This window comes from Odontesthes bonariensis, chromosome 15 (genome assembly GCF_027942865.1).
Source record: "Odontesthes bonariensis isolate fOdoBon6 chromosome 15, fOdoBon6.hap1, whole genome shotgun sequence".
NCBI classification, from domain to species: Eukaryota; Metazoa; Chordata; class Actinopteri; order Atheriniformes; family Atherinopsidae; genus Odontesthes; species Odontesthes bonariensis.
Window position 1 is genome coordinate 17,832,296 of NC_134520.1, and position 16,265 is coordinate 17,848,560.

The 16,265-nt window shown below is 41.7% G+C and overlaps 1 protein-coding gene across 4 annotated transcripts in view; it reads left to right on the forward strand.

Moving 5' to 3' along the window:
- Positions 1-16,265, forward strand: part of tpm4a (tropomyosin 4a) — a 22,447-nt gene continuing 6,182 nt past the window's right edge. Inside the window, exons 1-2 of one of the 4 annotated variants that reach the window (XM_075485295.1) lie at positions 1-355; positions 1,783-1,908. In XM_075485295.1, coding sequence (XP_075341410.1) covers positions 242-355; positions 1,783-1,908 — 240 coding nt within the window. In that variant the 5' untranslated portion in view covers positions 1-241. Of the gene's footprint in view, positions 356-1,782; positions 1,909-7,892; positions 8,329-16,265 lie in introns of those variants that run through there. The other 3 variants (XM_075485294.1, XM_075485297.1, XM_075485296.1) reach the window with 3 other exon arrangements.

Below are 16,265 nucleotides of genomic sequence, written 5' to 3' on the forward strand. Positions count from 1 at the left end.
AGACTGGGGGCAGGTTCTGTTGCACTTTAAAAAACTACCCATATAGGGCTGGGCTCGCCATCTCTTTTCACATCTCTCTCTGTCTCCTTCCCTCTGTCTCTCCCTTTCTGTCTCTTTCTCGTTCACTCTTTCTCTGCAGCTTTGTTACACTGACTTGCATTCATCTCAACAGCCCAGGAGGCAAAACATTTGAAGGTGAATTTCCACATCTCAGAAGAGGAAATCGAACTAATCTACCACCATGGAGGCCATCAAGAAGAAGATGCAGATGCTCAAACTGGACAAGGAGAACGCCATCGACCGAGCAGAGCAGGCGGAGACAGACAAGAAGGCAGCAGAGGACAAATGCAAACAGGTGGGAAAAGACACGGATGGGTCAGAAAGTATGTCAGCACATGTATGCAAGACATCTGATTTTGAGAAGGGATCATTTTTGAAAAATCTAACATAAATAGACTGAAATAATGACCACACAAACATGTCACCAAGCCTAAAAAAATAATAACTAACTCGCAGCAAAATGACTTACTGATGAGTTGCATTGGGAGAATTAGATTCATTCTAAAATAAAGAATTATTCATGCAAAAAGTAAATATCCACAGGCACTGTAAGAAAAGCGCATTTTCTTTTCTTTAAAAGCTTTTCTCTTCGTCCAGCTCTCAAGCCAATCACAACATTGATACCATACCAGACATACCTTCAAGGAATCTGCCTATAAACACAACACATTTATTTATACAAGATTCCTCACAGCTAATTTATCGTGTCACTGTGAAATATTTGAACTTGAATTTTCCTTTCCTTTTTTCTTTCTGTTTTCTTTCTTTCTTTTGTTTCACTTTGATTCAACACTCCTATTTAGCTCAGGTTATACTTTCTATTTTATACCTCTATAGTTGCTCTAGTTTCATGAAAGGAAAAACAAGCATACTAAGGGGCAAAGTAAGGGGCAACTTTTCGTCCCTGTCATTAGTTGCTAACAATCTGGCTTTTTATGGGGGCAAACCATTTGACACAACCTGAGTCACCAACAAATACTGAGAAGATCAACAGGAGCTGTAGATTAGAGTTAAAACTGTTCATATTGAGGCCCAAAGAAAGGTTGCCACAGAGTCCTGATGCTGATACTAGCCAGTTCAGGCAATGAGACCACCCAGGATCAGCATCTGCTTTTTGGTGAGGATAAAAAGCAGATTTTTTTCTTTAATGGTGTGGTCACTAACCGACTCTACCTCTGTCATGGAGGCTGGAGCCTCCGTGAAGGTGTATCCAACACAGGAGAGAACAAACACAATGCATACCTTCAAGTGTAAGATATACACTCATAAATGAGAGATTAAACACACACACACACACGTACACACACATTAAAGCTGTGGTTCCTGGCATCTGTTCGTACTGATAACAGCTGTATTTTAAGGCACCAGGAGAGAAGGGGAGCCAGGAATTCAGCTGGATTATCAGTTGCACCTCACAGGCACTGAGAGGGTAACTCTGATTAGGGGAAACACTTGACCCTGTCAGCGTGTGTTTATGTGCGTGCGTCTGTGAGTGAGGGAGGCGCTGACTGCATGCCAGTGTTCTTGTCATGAGAGGCTGATAGCAAACACTGCCATTTGAATGTTCTCAAATATCATAAACCCAATTAGACTCCCAAATTAGCCATGTCAGCTTTATCAGTATCCTGATATAACAAAAAAGAAAAGAGAATCATCTGCTTTAACAACTCCCTCTAAGACTGAGCCATTATTTCAGCTCACTAATATTCTGTCCTTCTGCAGCTGGAGGAGGAGTTGCTGGACCTCCAGAAGAAGCTGAAAATGACAGAGGACGAACTGGACAAATTCTCAGAGGGCCTGAAAGATGCTCAGGAGAAACTGGAACTTTCTGAGAAGAAAGCTGCAGATGTGAGTAAGGGGCCACACGCTCATACTGTTCTTACACACAAACAGGACGTCAGGGTCAGCTCACCCGATCGTGTCATACCGAATCCCCATCCATACTTTGAATATTGACACGAGGCCTCTGCTCTTGCCATTAATTACTTGCTCTATCTGACTTTAACACACTTACGAAGACTGATGTCTGTTACCACGGCAATGTTGGAAACTAAGGCCCATTATTCCACAGCTGGACTCTCTAAGCCAGCAGCAGCAGTAGCTTTGCTTTGATCCCCTGTGAGAGGTTTGAAGCCCTTCAGAGACTGTTGCATTCCTGTGCAGCTACTCCTGAAAGATGAGCACATGATTAAACTGTAATCCCTTCACCCAAACACACACACAGAATACACATATATTTACTCAGGTCTTCCAAACCAGCAACATAAAGCAGAGAGCATACCGCTGTTTTCATTTTATGATTCTGATAAGTGTGTCAGTGTTTTCAAATGTGCGTAAATGAATGCTGTGAAATCGACCGTGCATTACTTTGTCCATCAACTCAACAAAGAACACAACATTTCAGAAAGCCACTATGAACAGAACATGAAAGACTGTTCACAAAGCTCGACATGTGAGAGAAAAACAGCAAAGTAGAAAACACCAGCTAACCAATACTAAAATGTTACTTACACATTTGTAGATTATGAATAATAATTTGCAGAAACTTAACCTGTCACAAGAGCCATGTATATGTCCGATAAGAACATTTACTTTTGTTACTTATATCATATTTAGCTTGTGGTTTGACTTTTGCATATTGTCATAGTGTCAATTGATTGATACAGCACTTTTATGATATTTCAAAGTCCAGACGGAACCTTATACTGTCTATGAAACTTAATGAGACTGTATCCACATCCACGCTTTCTCTTTCCTGGAATTCTCTTGTGTACACATTACCAGAAATGCAATTCCACCTCTGACAGTTAGGTCTAAGATTGGGAGCAGAAACATCAAGCAGAGTTGAGGACATCACTTCAGTCTTAACTCCAGAGCACTGGACTTTGTGGTGTACAGATCAAATCAGAGCCGACTCAAGTGGACTCTATGAATCTATCAATATCAATAATTCTTAGATGTAAGAGAACATTTTCTGGATAAACAAAGTAATTAATTTAGTCAATTCAGCAGAACATTAGATTAGGCAATTCTCCTGTAGTTAATCAGGCGCAATCTTGGAGAAAGGGTCATATTTTAGATTGTTGGCATCACCGCAAACCACATGCCTGTATATCCGTCAGTGGTGGGTCCTCTGGCACTTGAGAGCGTGTTTGCTCAGGACTGTGTTTGATGCCTTGAGTCAGAGTTTGTGTCTGTGAAAGGGAAATAAATCAAGGGCAAGTGAAAGCCAATCAGGGTCCTAAGGAATCTGTTATGTCCAAGATAAGGATAAAATACTGGTCATATCACTTATTCAGTGAAATTGCCTTTCAACGACAGGTAAGAATCCAGTATGTTCCAGTATGTTATGTATCCAGATGTTCAAAAGAGATTCCTAAGCAAGCCAAGCAGAGAGAGTGAAGTGCAAAAAAAAAAAGCGTCTTCTACCTTCCACCAAGATGTGGCATTGTTTAAGTCTCACGGAGGATATCCCAGGGAAATGCAGTGCTGTATGATACACAAAGAGAAGGGAAGTGTTGCCATGAAGACACAAAGTTGGAGGCTGAGACATACTGGATTATCCTCAAGCAGTGATTGAATAAACTCTGAAAACAGTTTTGAGAAGCCTCACATGTAAAAGTGGGTCAAGTGGGCCTCTGGAAACGTGTGATTTAGGTGTAGCTTCCACTCTTGGGTGTCCTGGAGTGGAAAGAGGTTTCATGCCCTGCAAGTTTAGCTCAATTTAGATGTTCAATTTGACATTAATTCACATTTCCAGTGAAGCCCAACGCTGTAACACCGAAATCAAAAGTGGTGAAGCTGTCCCACTTCCATGAATTCCCCTCCGCATGTCACTTATTAGAGGCAGCAGTCAAGTCATTACACATGTGAATTCACACAGAAAGGATTGGAAACCTGGAGTGGACAGGGAAAGCAGAGTATTGAATCAACAGCCTCAGCGACTAAGCAGTTATGAATCTTAAAAAAGGGGGATGAGACCAGTGGAGCTCATATTTAGGTCATCACTGTTTATTGTTTGCTCAAGCAGCCCCACAGAGTCTGTCATTAGGAGGTCTAGAACACAATCTTCAAGCAGAATGTCGACAACTACGGGTTGCACCACAGAGTCCTGGTGCAGGTATTGGTAACCCCACACACAGCATCAACAGTTCTAAAGGGGAAAGCTGCTCTGAGGTGGCCAGCGAGCAGAGAAAGCAGAGAGCAGGCAGGGGGGCGCTGGTATGTGAGGAATGCAGCTAAGGCAAACAGAAAGTCCCACACTGCTGTGTTTAATGAAATCAATGCTTCCAGCTTTTCCGGTGCAAGGGGCAAATCAGAGAGAGGGGCTCAATCAACACATGAGACTGATTGTGAGAGATTTCCTTCTTGTTGTGAACACCAGGATTGAATTTAGGGTGAACCTGAACTGAGCTGAGCTGAAATCTGCCAATCTTGTCAAACCCCCCCAAAGTGTTTGTTCTCAGACTGATGGTGTGAATGGGAGACGATGAAGGTAAACACGGGCAGGGCTGGTAAAGAAATACCCCAAAACATGAAGGATGGAGCATAAATCTGATAAACATCCACGCAATGCACATCACTTGTGAGCAGGCAGGTGTGTGTTTGCTTAGTCCTTCATGACAAACCTTCAAATAGTTCCTCAAGAAGTGCAAGAATTTATGATAGATATCTAAAGTGTCAGAATGGGTTCAAGTTTAGCAATGGATAGATTTAATCTGAGGTTATAAAAATAGAACGAGACAGCCACAGGCTGAGCATAAAAGGTATGTTTTTATAACTATACACAATAAATTGAGAGTATGTCATTTCTGCAGCTTTGGCCGTCTCTATCCAAACTAAAGCATAAGAAGTAGTTTTAGGAAGTTGTGAGGTTGCTGTTTTAAAAATTTGTGTATGTGGTGGCAGAAATTACACTGAAAGATGAGATTATGTTATAAAGTTTCATTCACATTATGTCTTCTCATTCTCATGAAATAGCCACTGGCAATGAGTAGGTTGCTCACACAACAACTGCTGCCAACATCATGTGGCAGATTCAGGGCAATGCGGTTAAATCAGTGGTGGAAACAATTAAAACGTAAAACCTGTCACTTATCTCACATTGTAGTAAGATGGGTTGATACTGGAAAAAAATAATTCTGTGGCACGCAGGTTACAAAGGTGGTATGATGCCATAAAACAGGAACCCAAAATGAAATGTTCAGTTACAATGAGTGAAATTCTGTATCCTCTGGGTTTGAACCTTAGACTGCATATAAAAGACTAACTAAGCCGCTGTTTCGTCGATCACTGGTCTGTGGGGTATGTCTGTTTTGATACTGTCGTCAGTCATGGTAATTCTCAGTGCTTGAATAAAAGGGCTTGGACTTTTCGCCTCTTATCTGAATTTTTTTTTTTCCAAGAATGATTAGAAAGTTTTAAATAAGAAATACCTCTGGCCTCCTACTGTGTTTAATGGTGTTTTTTTTCCAGTTGAACTTAAATGGTAAGAATGGTGAAAAGATATGTTAAACTGGAAAATTATCTTTAAACAGAGGAGGTAGCCTCAGGCATCACTTTTTCATACAATCCAGTCTTGACTCTCCTCCCAGGATTTGGAGCCACGAGTATCCCGTTTCTCTCATTTTTGCCTCCTTGGTTCCTCTCTCCTCCTGTCTGTAAGGATGGATAAAAACTGACAGAACTTGGATGAGTTTTTATGTACATTATGTCATTTATGTACAAACTGATAAACGAGATCAGGGAAAAGTGGCACATCCACTTGTCGATAAGTGTACCAATGACCTTCAATAACTACAGGGCTTTGTATAATTTGAACTTCGTGTACAGTTGTCTTAAAGGGAAAATGCTGGATACTAAAACAGTTTTTTGGACCGAGCTTGTTTATTTCTGCTGTGAACATGAGCATTTTAACATGAGGGGACTGTGGAGACTGAGTCACTTTTGGAGTACGCCCAAAATGGTCATTTGAGGAATTGAAGTTTTTAATTCTATGGTTACATTCACGTCACCAAGCTGAAGTAACAATAGCTGCTAATACTGACAAGGCCCAACTACAGACCTCACTTTTCTGGCCCCTCAAGGCTCTGAACAATCAGAGTGGACGGCTTCTGCTTTACAGATGAACAAAAGGAGCAAACTCTTTATAATTTTACCTCTAAAATCACTTTCTAAAAAGATGTGAGGTGCACAGTTTTTCCATACTTGATTGTCATTCATTTTAAGACGTTGTTTTAAGGCTATGTTTAAAATTTTAGTCTGACTTTTGTAATGCAGGTGCTTTACTGCCCTTCCAGTTATTGTAATAGTCTACTCATGCTTAAATAAAGTTGGCTCAGAGCGCAGTGGCCTAAGGCGTGAGGTCACATGAGGGGCCTGAGAAGTTAAGTCTGAGAAGATAGAATAGAATAGCCTTGTATTCGAATTGTCATTGTACGTATACGGTGCATACATATAACGAAATTCTTATTCCACTCCTGCTGGTAAAAATATGCAAAAAATATCATTTAAAAAGTAAATAAATGAAAATACAAAACATATTAAAAAAAAAAGAAAAAATTCAACTCTTCAAAAAATACAAATCTTCACAAAAAAATAGAAGATAAAAATTAAATTGAATAAAATAAGAACAAAAATAAGAAAAAAATCCAATTGTACAGAAATTGTAACAGTAAGAAGTTAAGCAGAAGTTAGGCTACAGATTTGTTTGAGTGCCACAATTAAAACAGTGTGACCCTTGTAAACAAGAACAGCAGCAGTAATAAATAGACAGTAGTATTATTATTGCACATAAGAGCGATTTCAGTTATTGCAAATGATAGGAAGTATTGCAAAAGACATTGTTATTGCACAGTTTGTGTTTAGGTGAGGCATTTATGAGTGGTGGTTAATTGTGGTGTGAGAAGTTAGGTCAGTTAGGTTTGAGAAGTTGGGCCCCACTCACTAAAACAGCAAAAGCTAGCCATAATCTTTTAAAACTGCGTTTACTGTCCTCCAGAGCTAAATGTCTTCCACATATTTGCTGGTATAGCACCCATTTCAGAATTGTTTGTGCATCCCAACATAGTCTCACAAATATGACGTTTTCTTGCTGTTGATACAAATGACACATCCAGAATGTAATCTAGCACACAAACACCTTTCAGTGGACAGTCGAGTTCTCATGAAAGGTAGATTCAAGACACTGTAGTTAGGATTGTGAACTGTCAACATCTTATCTGTATTGACCCAGAACTGAACAATATGGCTGGTATGTGAGCATAGCTGAGGTTATGGTTCTTCTTTTAAAGACAATAACGGGAACTTTAGTCTTGTCACATTTGGACATTTTTAATGTGAAAATGTTACATTTCATGCTGTTTTACTACTTTTCATCTCCCTTTTTAAAAACGTTTTTTAAATATTGGAGGAGGAAACTCCACTGGGGTCAGTACCTGTCCAGTGTGTTGGGGCCTTGCCAACAGCTTCCCTGTGATGTTGGAAGTTGGCTCTAAATTCATTAAAGGGGAAAATGTAACTGTTCATTCACGTTTGCATAAAGCAATGTTCAAAGTAAATCATCCTGGCTTTCATTTTATTCTCCGAAAGTTTCATAGCACTCACATCAGTCACAGGGACCAGCACGCACGCACACATATAGGCACGCACAGGCCCCGCCCACCTCTGACCTCATCGTTCCAATCATCTCTCTCCTTCTCCGGCTCAGTCTCGCGCTCTCGGCTCTGCTCAGCTCCGTCTCTACTCCTCCTCAAACCCCGGACCAACCCTGCAACGCGCATTCCTGAGGACAACTGTCTGCTCTGCCTATGAGCCTTTCATTCCTACGAACCAGAAGAAACATTTGGAGATCACCTGGACACTCACACTTCAGAGCTGTGTAACTTTTGCTGCTCTTCAGCGACTTCTTTACATTCCAAAGACTTTGGCCTCCGGACGGACATCGATTTTTTTTTCGTCCCAGTAAATCAACTACCGGTCCTTTTTTTTTCTTCCCCTCCCTCGCTATACATAATACTCTGACTTGACCAATTAGGCAGGAAGCTGTAGCATACGGTTTTTGCACATCCCAGAAATAGTCTTAACTGTGTTATATATTTTTTCTACGTGTAGTCTTAAGTAACAAAATAGTGAACAATGGCAGGTATGAACTCTCTGGATGCTGTGAAGAGGAAGATTCAGTGTTTGCAGCAGCAGGCCGACGACGCAGAGGATCGAGCTCAGGTCCTACAGAGAGAACTGGACAGTGAACGGGAGCTCCGAGAGAAAGTGAGACAATCCGCTCCTCTCTGTTTTTTTAAGATCTTTCTGTCACTTTTAACCTCACTCCTCCGCTCTGCTTTTCAAGCGTCCAGACTGATTTACCGCTGTAAACGTGTTCATTTTCACCAATGCGGCTCCGAAACGTCCAATTAGATCATGTCATTGATTCATTCGCGGGCGTGATTGTGCCACAATGCAAGGCGTTGGTCTGTAATGAAAAAAAAAAAAAAAAGTTTGGATTCCTGCGTCGTCTCTGCGCATGCTCAGTGAAGACTTGACTCGGAGGCCGCTGTAAAGCTACAGTGAGTAATGTGGACCACGTAGGCTGCACGGAAGCAACTGAGAAAGTTTCAATTCATGTCTTAGACTGACCAGACTACTCCCGGCTCTCACAGATGGTGCTGATATTAACTGTATGACTTAATATTTTGATTATGGGTAATCAGGTTTTTCCAGCTTAGAGGAAGACTGTTTTTGAAGCCTCTGGGGAGATTCTTCTCTCTCTTGCTCAGGGGCACGTCAGCAGGGTGGATGTTTTCCTCCTGCAGCTGGCTGGTTTATGGTCTAACCATCAGGTCTCACCGCCCCCACATATGATAGGAAAATACAGGGCACAGAGTTAAAAAAAAAGAAAAGAAAGAAAGATGGGCCTCCTCTGCTGTTGGATTCAAATGGGCAGTCTGAGAAACTTCCATCTTGAGCTGAAAGGTTGGCTGCGTAGCTGATTGGTTAATGAGCAACAGAAGATTTCATCGTCACTTGATGATTAATGATGTTAATATGCGTTTTATGGTTTTCCTAGTGTTCTGCTTTCGTAAGATGTCATTTGAATTTGTCCCTCTAATGGCCTGTGATACTCTACCTGCTGACCAGATTATGCTAGCTGTGAAATGCTTTATTATAAGTGGCCATATGTTTCAGCAGCTACCTCTGTTTACATTTCAACACTCATTATCAGTTGTGATTGCGTAACTTTGGCCGAAATTTGCACAAGTCATTGCAGGAGTTCCACAAGTGTGCAGCTGCTCAGACGAGAAGCCTGAATGTTTCAAAAGTGCCTTATCTTCTGTTTTTCTGGATATTCGCCTCCCTCGGTCACCTGCCTGCCTCTTGACTCTGGTCACATTAGAGTTTTATGACGCAGAGAAGTGTAGAAACTAGAAAAATGCTTATCAGCACAGTTGAGTAATAGTCTTGGATTGTTTCACGTGCTGCTTTATGGTGCCATATCCTTTGCATAGGAGCTGGTTTAATTACAGGACAAGTGGGAAGATTCAAGGAGAGTGGGAGGGGAAGGCGTGGCTGTAAAGATATGGCAGCTGAATTGATGAAAGGAGCCGCCCTTCTGTCAGACTTACCCCTTTTGTTAGACTGCCTATTAGGTAACCGGGCACCTCTTTAATTTGATAAGTAGGCGTTTGCCCAGCTTGTGATTAATCACTTTGGTACGGAGTCACATACTGACATCACTAAGGATTACAGCTAGTCTGACTTTATACCTCTCTGGTTGTTGCTTGATGACTGACTTACAAAATAACTTGGCATTGACGTAACTCGACGTTGTAGTCAACGGATGTTACGCTCTTTGAGTGTTAATGCCTAATGACTGTATTTTGCCATGACACGGGCACACCACATGAATAGTTTGTTGAAGAATCTTGGATGATAATTATTACTCTTCTGCAGCAGTAAAGCGCACACGTCGTTTGATTTTAAATTGATAGATGAGCTCGTGTTTTTAAGTTTTGTCACTGTGCTACATTTAAATTAATCAAAACTCCTGAATGAAAACATGCTTTCTCACATCACTACTAGTTTGGGCCACACAGTCATTCATAATCTGCTTAAATGCGACCCTCCAGCTATGGATGCCTCACTACATTACTAATATCTTTTAACGACTTGTTTCATTCTTTTGAACAGGTTCCCCTACGTTTAAGGCTTAGCATTTGCAGGGTTTAAGCCATTGCACAGATCTCCCCCAATGTGCATTTGGAGACAGACAGCAGTACACTTGTGTGGTGAGGTTGGTGTAGACCCATATGTGAATAATTAGCACAACCTGGACTCATTCCTTAGCACAAAAACTCTTTCATCGCAGCACAGAGAGATCAAAACGGGAACCTTGCTGAGCACAATGAATGTTAAAATGTGGAGGAATTAGGAGACAGCTAGCCACATCTGTCACCAAAAAATAAAAGTGATTGCTTCATGGTATTTCTTGTGTGGTTTTGACACTTCTGGAGATGTTGCTTAACTGCTCAGTAATGCTTCAAGGCTTTGTCAGTTCACAGAGACATGACATAGTCTTGACTCGCTCGTTAAATGTGTTTATTCGCAGCCATTACTCTCAATGAGCAGTTCAGTTTTCACAGCAGCAACACCAAGTCAGGCCAAAGATAATTATTCGTGCTTTATTTGTGAGCCTGAGAGCTGCGTGAGCAGCCTGGTCGAACCAGATGAGCAGCTTCTTGTGACGTGGACCTTTGACTTGATCCTTTCAAGTGGAAAAATAATCAGCCGTGAAAAGAAAATAAGAATTTATTGAAAGGTAAATTTCTCCCTTGAAGTTTTTGTCCCCTTTGTCAAACACGGTAATGTTGTCTGTTGACACATATGGTTGCCACGGTGACATTTACTGTTTAGCCACACAGCATAGCGACGTACAGTTTGCGGCATCCACATCTATTTCTAAAATCTTATTGGAAAGGGGAAGTTTGACTCAAGCCTTCAGTGAGGTACCCCCCACCCCACACACACACACACCGCACACTGCCACTCCCAGGATGTCGCCCAGCGACTCTGGTCCAGCACTTCCTGTACTTCTACTCCTAACACTTCCTGTCCCTGAGCTCCAGCCCTGATCAACAGGAAGATTAGTGAGTTTGGTGGAGTTAGCTGATGTCGATCCCAGCCTCAGTACTTAAAACTAATGAAATATCTACATTGGGTCCTTTAAGTTGGCTTGATAGTAGTTTTCTCTTCACAAAAGCACGGGAGCCATTTTTGTCAAATAGTTTTGCTCTATTGATAGAATAGGCTGTATGTCTGCAGGGTCGTGGTGACATCTGCGTGGAATTTGGTAGACTCAAGGCAATTTCCTGCACACAGGGCACCATGACATCACTTACTTTTTTTAGATGAATCGCTTGTAGTTTTTGAGAAATAATCAGGTTTAATAAATGGGTAACGCAGTCTCACAAAAAATAATAATGGCCATTAACACAGGAGAATATTTAATAAGACTCCTCATCAAAAGTCTATTCCGTCACACAGTTAGCGTGTGTAGATGACACCCGAAAATTTTTTATTAGTCTGATCAAAAGTGGACTTATGAAAAGCATGTAGGTGGCATCTAAAAGCGGAGCTAACACAGCCACATAATGCTAAAACAGCCATATAATGCTAACACTCATTCGCATGCGTCTCTGTTTCTTGTGTCAAGCGGCTAAAAGAGTCAGAAATTAAGACTGAAAATCGTCGCATTAAGACGACGTGTCAACTTGCGGTTGCTCAAAGCACTTCCAGACTGTTGCTCCAGTAAAGTCCTGATTTTTATGACCACAGTTATAACCGCAGTCTTTTGACAACATCAGCATTCAAGTAACTTTAAGAAGTACTGTCATCTTTCCAGAAAAGGAGGCTCTTAAAAGTTTGTGTCCTCACTGAAGCTCGGTGCACGAGCTGCTCTTTTGATTGTGCTCTGTCGTGTCCCTCTGCTAGATATTCCCTCGCTTACCAAAACAAAAAGGGAGGCCTTGGTCAGTAATAGTATGCTTGTTTGGAGCGTATTTGCACTTAAACCTTAAAAGATAAAATTTCAGCAGCTTACCAGATGGGAAGAGTGTTTAGTCTAAATTGTGATAGATTTCATTTGACAACAAAAAGTCCCACTGTTAAGTGGGATTAACGTTTTTAACCACTCAACAGGCCTATAGACAATGGTAAAATAATAAGAATGGCTTCCTTCAACTCATCAGTTTGTCAGAATCCACTTTAGGTGTCGTCTGTTTGCCGCCTTTCTTTGTGCGGTTCTGTGCAGGGCCTCTTAACAGTCAGTGGAAAGAATTACTTCCTGATTTCAGTGTTTTGTTTGGACCCTCTGCCTGGGAATAACTCAACTTTCCAAATATAACTGCCAAATGTTGATACTTTCTGGCGCTCACTGGCATGCTGGGGAACACCCCCATGTTAGTGGCCTCGTTGATTATACAGGCCGAGGCTGTGGGTTCTCATTCAAACGAGGACTCGGTTATATTTGTAGTTAGTGCTAGCACAGCTAAATTTGCGGCATTAAAAAAAAGAACAAGAAGTGAATGTAAATAATATTCTACAGTAAGTTGCACTTCCACAGTGGAGTTTGAATCAAAGTGGAAACAAGTGAGCATTTTCAGATTTCCGTTCCAAAAGTTTAGGGAGACTTAAGTTAAGTTTAGTTGTTCCTTCGTGCCTCCAGTTTGGAAGTGTCAGCGCAGAGTATAAAAAGCTTCTGCTTGGCCTGAAAGAACCATAAAAACAGGTATGCCAGGCTGTTTGATTGACATGCAGGTATTTAAATCCCCTGTCCCCACAGCATATTTTACTGTCAGTTGTGTCGGTGCTGCAGCTTTTCTGGAAAATCGTCGTTCTTTAATGTGTATTTTGGATTTTAAAAAACGGCATTGCGTAACCGGGCTGCTGTCAGCTTCTGATGAGGATTAGACATCAGATCAAGAATCCTCTGAGAGTCATAGAGAACATACTGTTCTCAGGTAACAAAGTGTATGTTGCACAAAGAGGGTGCTCATTGTGAAGCTTGTCTGGATGTTTAATGACCTTATTTTACATATCGTACTTCGTGACAGACCGGCTCATACTTCATGCGACTGCCTTTGCATGCCGGATCTTTATGGGAATAGATTAGTCTTTCTGGCTCTCTCTCATATATATACACACACACACACACACACACACACACACGCATACACATTAACATTGAGGGTAGCAAGCATAAGTGTTAAGAATAACTTACCCTGAACCCCAACAGCATTGTGCAGCTCATTAGCCCACTGCCCTGGAATCAGCTAGTAATTAGATTCCTCTTTCACTTGTCCTTGATTCTGTCTATAATATATTTAATACACTTAGATATTTTTTCAATGTCACTCCCAGCAGAACTGGGCTGTACCTTCAAGTGAGGCTATAGATTGTTTACCTTGCAGAGGCAAATGTATCGTGGTCGTACATCGTAACAGTCATAACAGTGGCATAACTGGTTTCCAGCACATGGTTACCTGACCCTTACAGGCATAGTTGGACCTTTTGGGAAAAGCACTTGTAATTTGTTTGACCATAGAGCATTTATAAATGCCGAGGCTTTGTGGTTTTTAATAAATGATAGGTGGCAAATTGAAGATATAGGGCAGCATTCAAATGGGCTGACTACTTTTTGCTAAAGAGTTCATAAAGTCCATCCCATGACGACATGAAAGCATTAAATTGCAAGCAAAATTACGCTTCTCATCCATCCTTCAGCTGTTTTCATTTATCGTTCTTTGGATTAGGCCGACTACACAATACGCCAAGCTTTTTTTTTTTTCTTTTTTAATGGCAGTCAAATGTTTCAGATCTTATTGATCTTAACTTTCCGACTCCCTGTTTGTGACAAACAGTTCTCAGTCTCTTACCAACAACGAGTTAGCACCACTCTGGAAACAGTTTCCTGGTCGCACACCCGTGGTTTGAGATAGGGTGTGGACTCCAAACTACTCCTGGAGCTGCCTCGGTTGAAAAAGGGGTATTTGTTGCCCTGGGTCAGACCACTTGTCTGTTGTCCTTATATACCGTGCTGAGCTAGACAAAATTTGGGTGCACCAAAAGGGAACTGGCTTGAATCTTCTCATCTAATCTGACTCTGAACTAGAAAGAGAGTGTTTTCAAAAAATGTAATGAGTCCTAAAAAAAAAGAATGACTGTGATAGTTAAAGATCCACCAGAAAGGCACCAAGTGCTCCAGAGGAGCTGTTGAGTAGATAAAAGGTACTGAAACACCGTTCACCTCTCGGAGAGCTGGTGTAATATGTCAAACTGTGATGATAAGGGAGCAGCTTTGTGTCCTCCAGTATCTTCTAAACGTACGTGTGTCTGCAAACATCTGCTCTCGTTGACACAATCTTACTCCGCCACAGACATTCTCCATAGTTTGTTTACCATATAAGGCATTGTGTGTCCCTGGCAGCCGGAGAATGCAAAGTGGGTGCTAAAGGAAGGGGGCTTGGCCAGAGAGATGAAGAGAGAACACCAGCTCTGAGAGGGCAAACAATCAAAGGGAGGAAATGAAAGGATGTTGGGCAGCTGACTTCCTGTCACCTGTTTCAAGATCCTCATTTGTAAAGTGATGGTAGTATCCCTCGAAGTAGAGTCTTATCGTTTCTTGTGAGCTGTCTTGATAGTGTGGTTGTGTTTGTCATGGTTATTTTTTAATTGTGCGGCTGCTCTTGTAGTATCTCTGGTTAAATCATTATCTGAAGTGGCAGGAGTGTCGATCCACACTACATCACCCTGAGGGTTTACAGGCTCTTTTCTTTTTTTGGACATGCCTCAGGGAGTCGGAGGCAATAACAGCATGCACTGTACACACATAAGCTTTTGACTTTGACACAAGGCTGTCTCTGTACATAAGGGGATCCCCCCCCCCCTCGTCCTCTATGATTGTGAAAATCTGATGACAGATAAGGCACCAGGTCACACACTTTCAGTTTGTGAGCACATGCCATCACAGTGGTTTTAGCTGTTTGGTTTTTTTTGTTTCACTTGGTAAACTAAACATTTTACTGGGCAGGAAACCAGCCGTTTGCAGGCAGGTAATTACGTGTGTGCGTGCGTGCGTTTGTGGCAGAATGAGAGTTTCTGTTTGAATGTTTGCAGAGCATTTGTGCGTCCGATGTGGCAGTGTAGCTGACCTGAAAAACACATGAATGGCTTGTTTGTTTGTGTGTAGACTGTATTCTTCACAGCACATTGCTTCATTGAGGACGCAGGAAGTTGCAGTATCTGTTATTACAGGCTCTAGTTTAATCCTGTGCGACCTTTCAAACCAGCCAGATGTAGTGTCGACAGACTCTGACCTGTGTTGGGAGGCGTGCTGATGAAAGCTCAAGATGTTTTTGAGCGATTTATGATCTACATTTTCTTTCTTTCATTCTGTGTTGTGTGTCACGTGCTGACTGTTGTAAGACATGTCAGTGATAGTTTGACAGACATTTCCTGTCTCATATTCTTGAATGTAGTGGGGTGTAGGCAAGGGACAGAGGGTAAAAAGACTGGTGGAAAGGCCAACTGGTTAGTCAGCAGTCTGAGATGAAATAGGGACGAGATGGAAAAAATCTTGAAAAAAAAAAAAAAAAAAAACAGAGGCAGGGTGCCAGCTGCCAACAAGTAGGAAACCATGCTTTCATTTCCTGAAATATTGCGTCTGTGACCGAATGGAAGTCTGCCCTGGAATGGAGGTCTTTTTATTCTCAGCACAAGCAGACTTGATACCTATTTTTCGTCTTTAAGATTTCTGAGCTCTGGCTTCTTTTCTGTGTGGTGTCACCTTTCCTCCTCAATGCCAGTTCTCTCGCTCTAGTCCCAACAAATGCCTCTCAGAATGACTCAGCCACCTGCAATCCGAATGGCAGACACTTTTGATTGTTGATCTGACTTCTCGACTCATTGACTACCTAATGAGCCGCTGACCTACAAACTGCTGCCCTGCATTCTCGGCACACAGTAACGTCTCTTAGAAATCCCCAGCTGCCTTCTGAAAGAATGGGGAGTAAACTTGGGTGAGCTCTCTGGGTTTTAATGGACGGGTCGCTCAAAAGTGCAGTTGTGATCTTTTGGTTGTGTGGTTGTAAACTTGAATTCTTACAGTAGACAGTCTGCTTGTGTTGTATTAAGACTGTCTTAAGCTCCCTAGG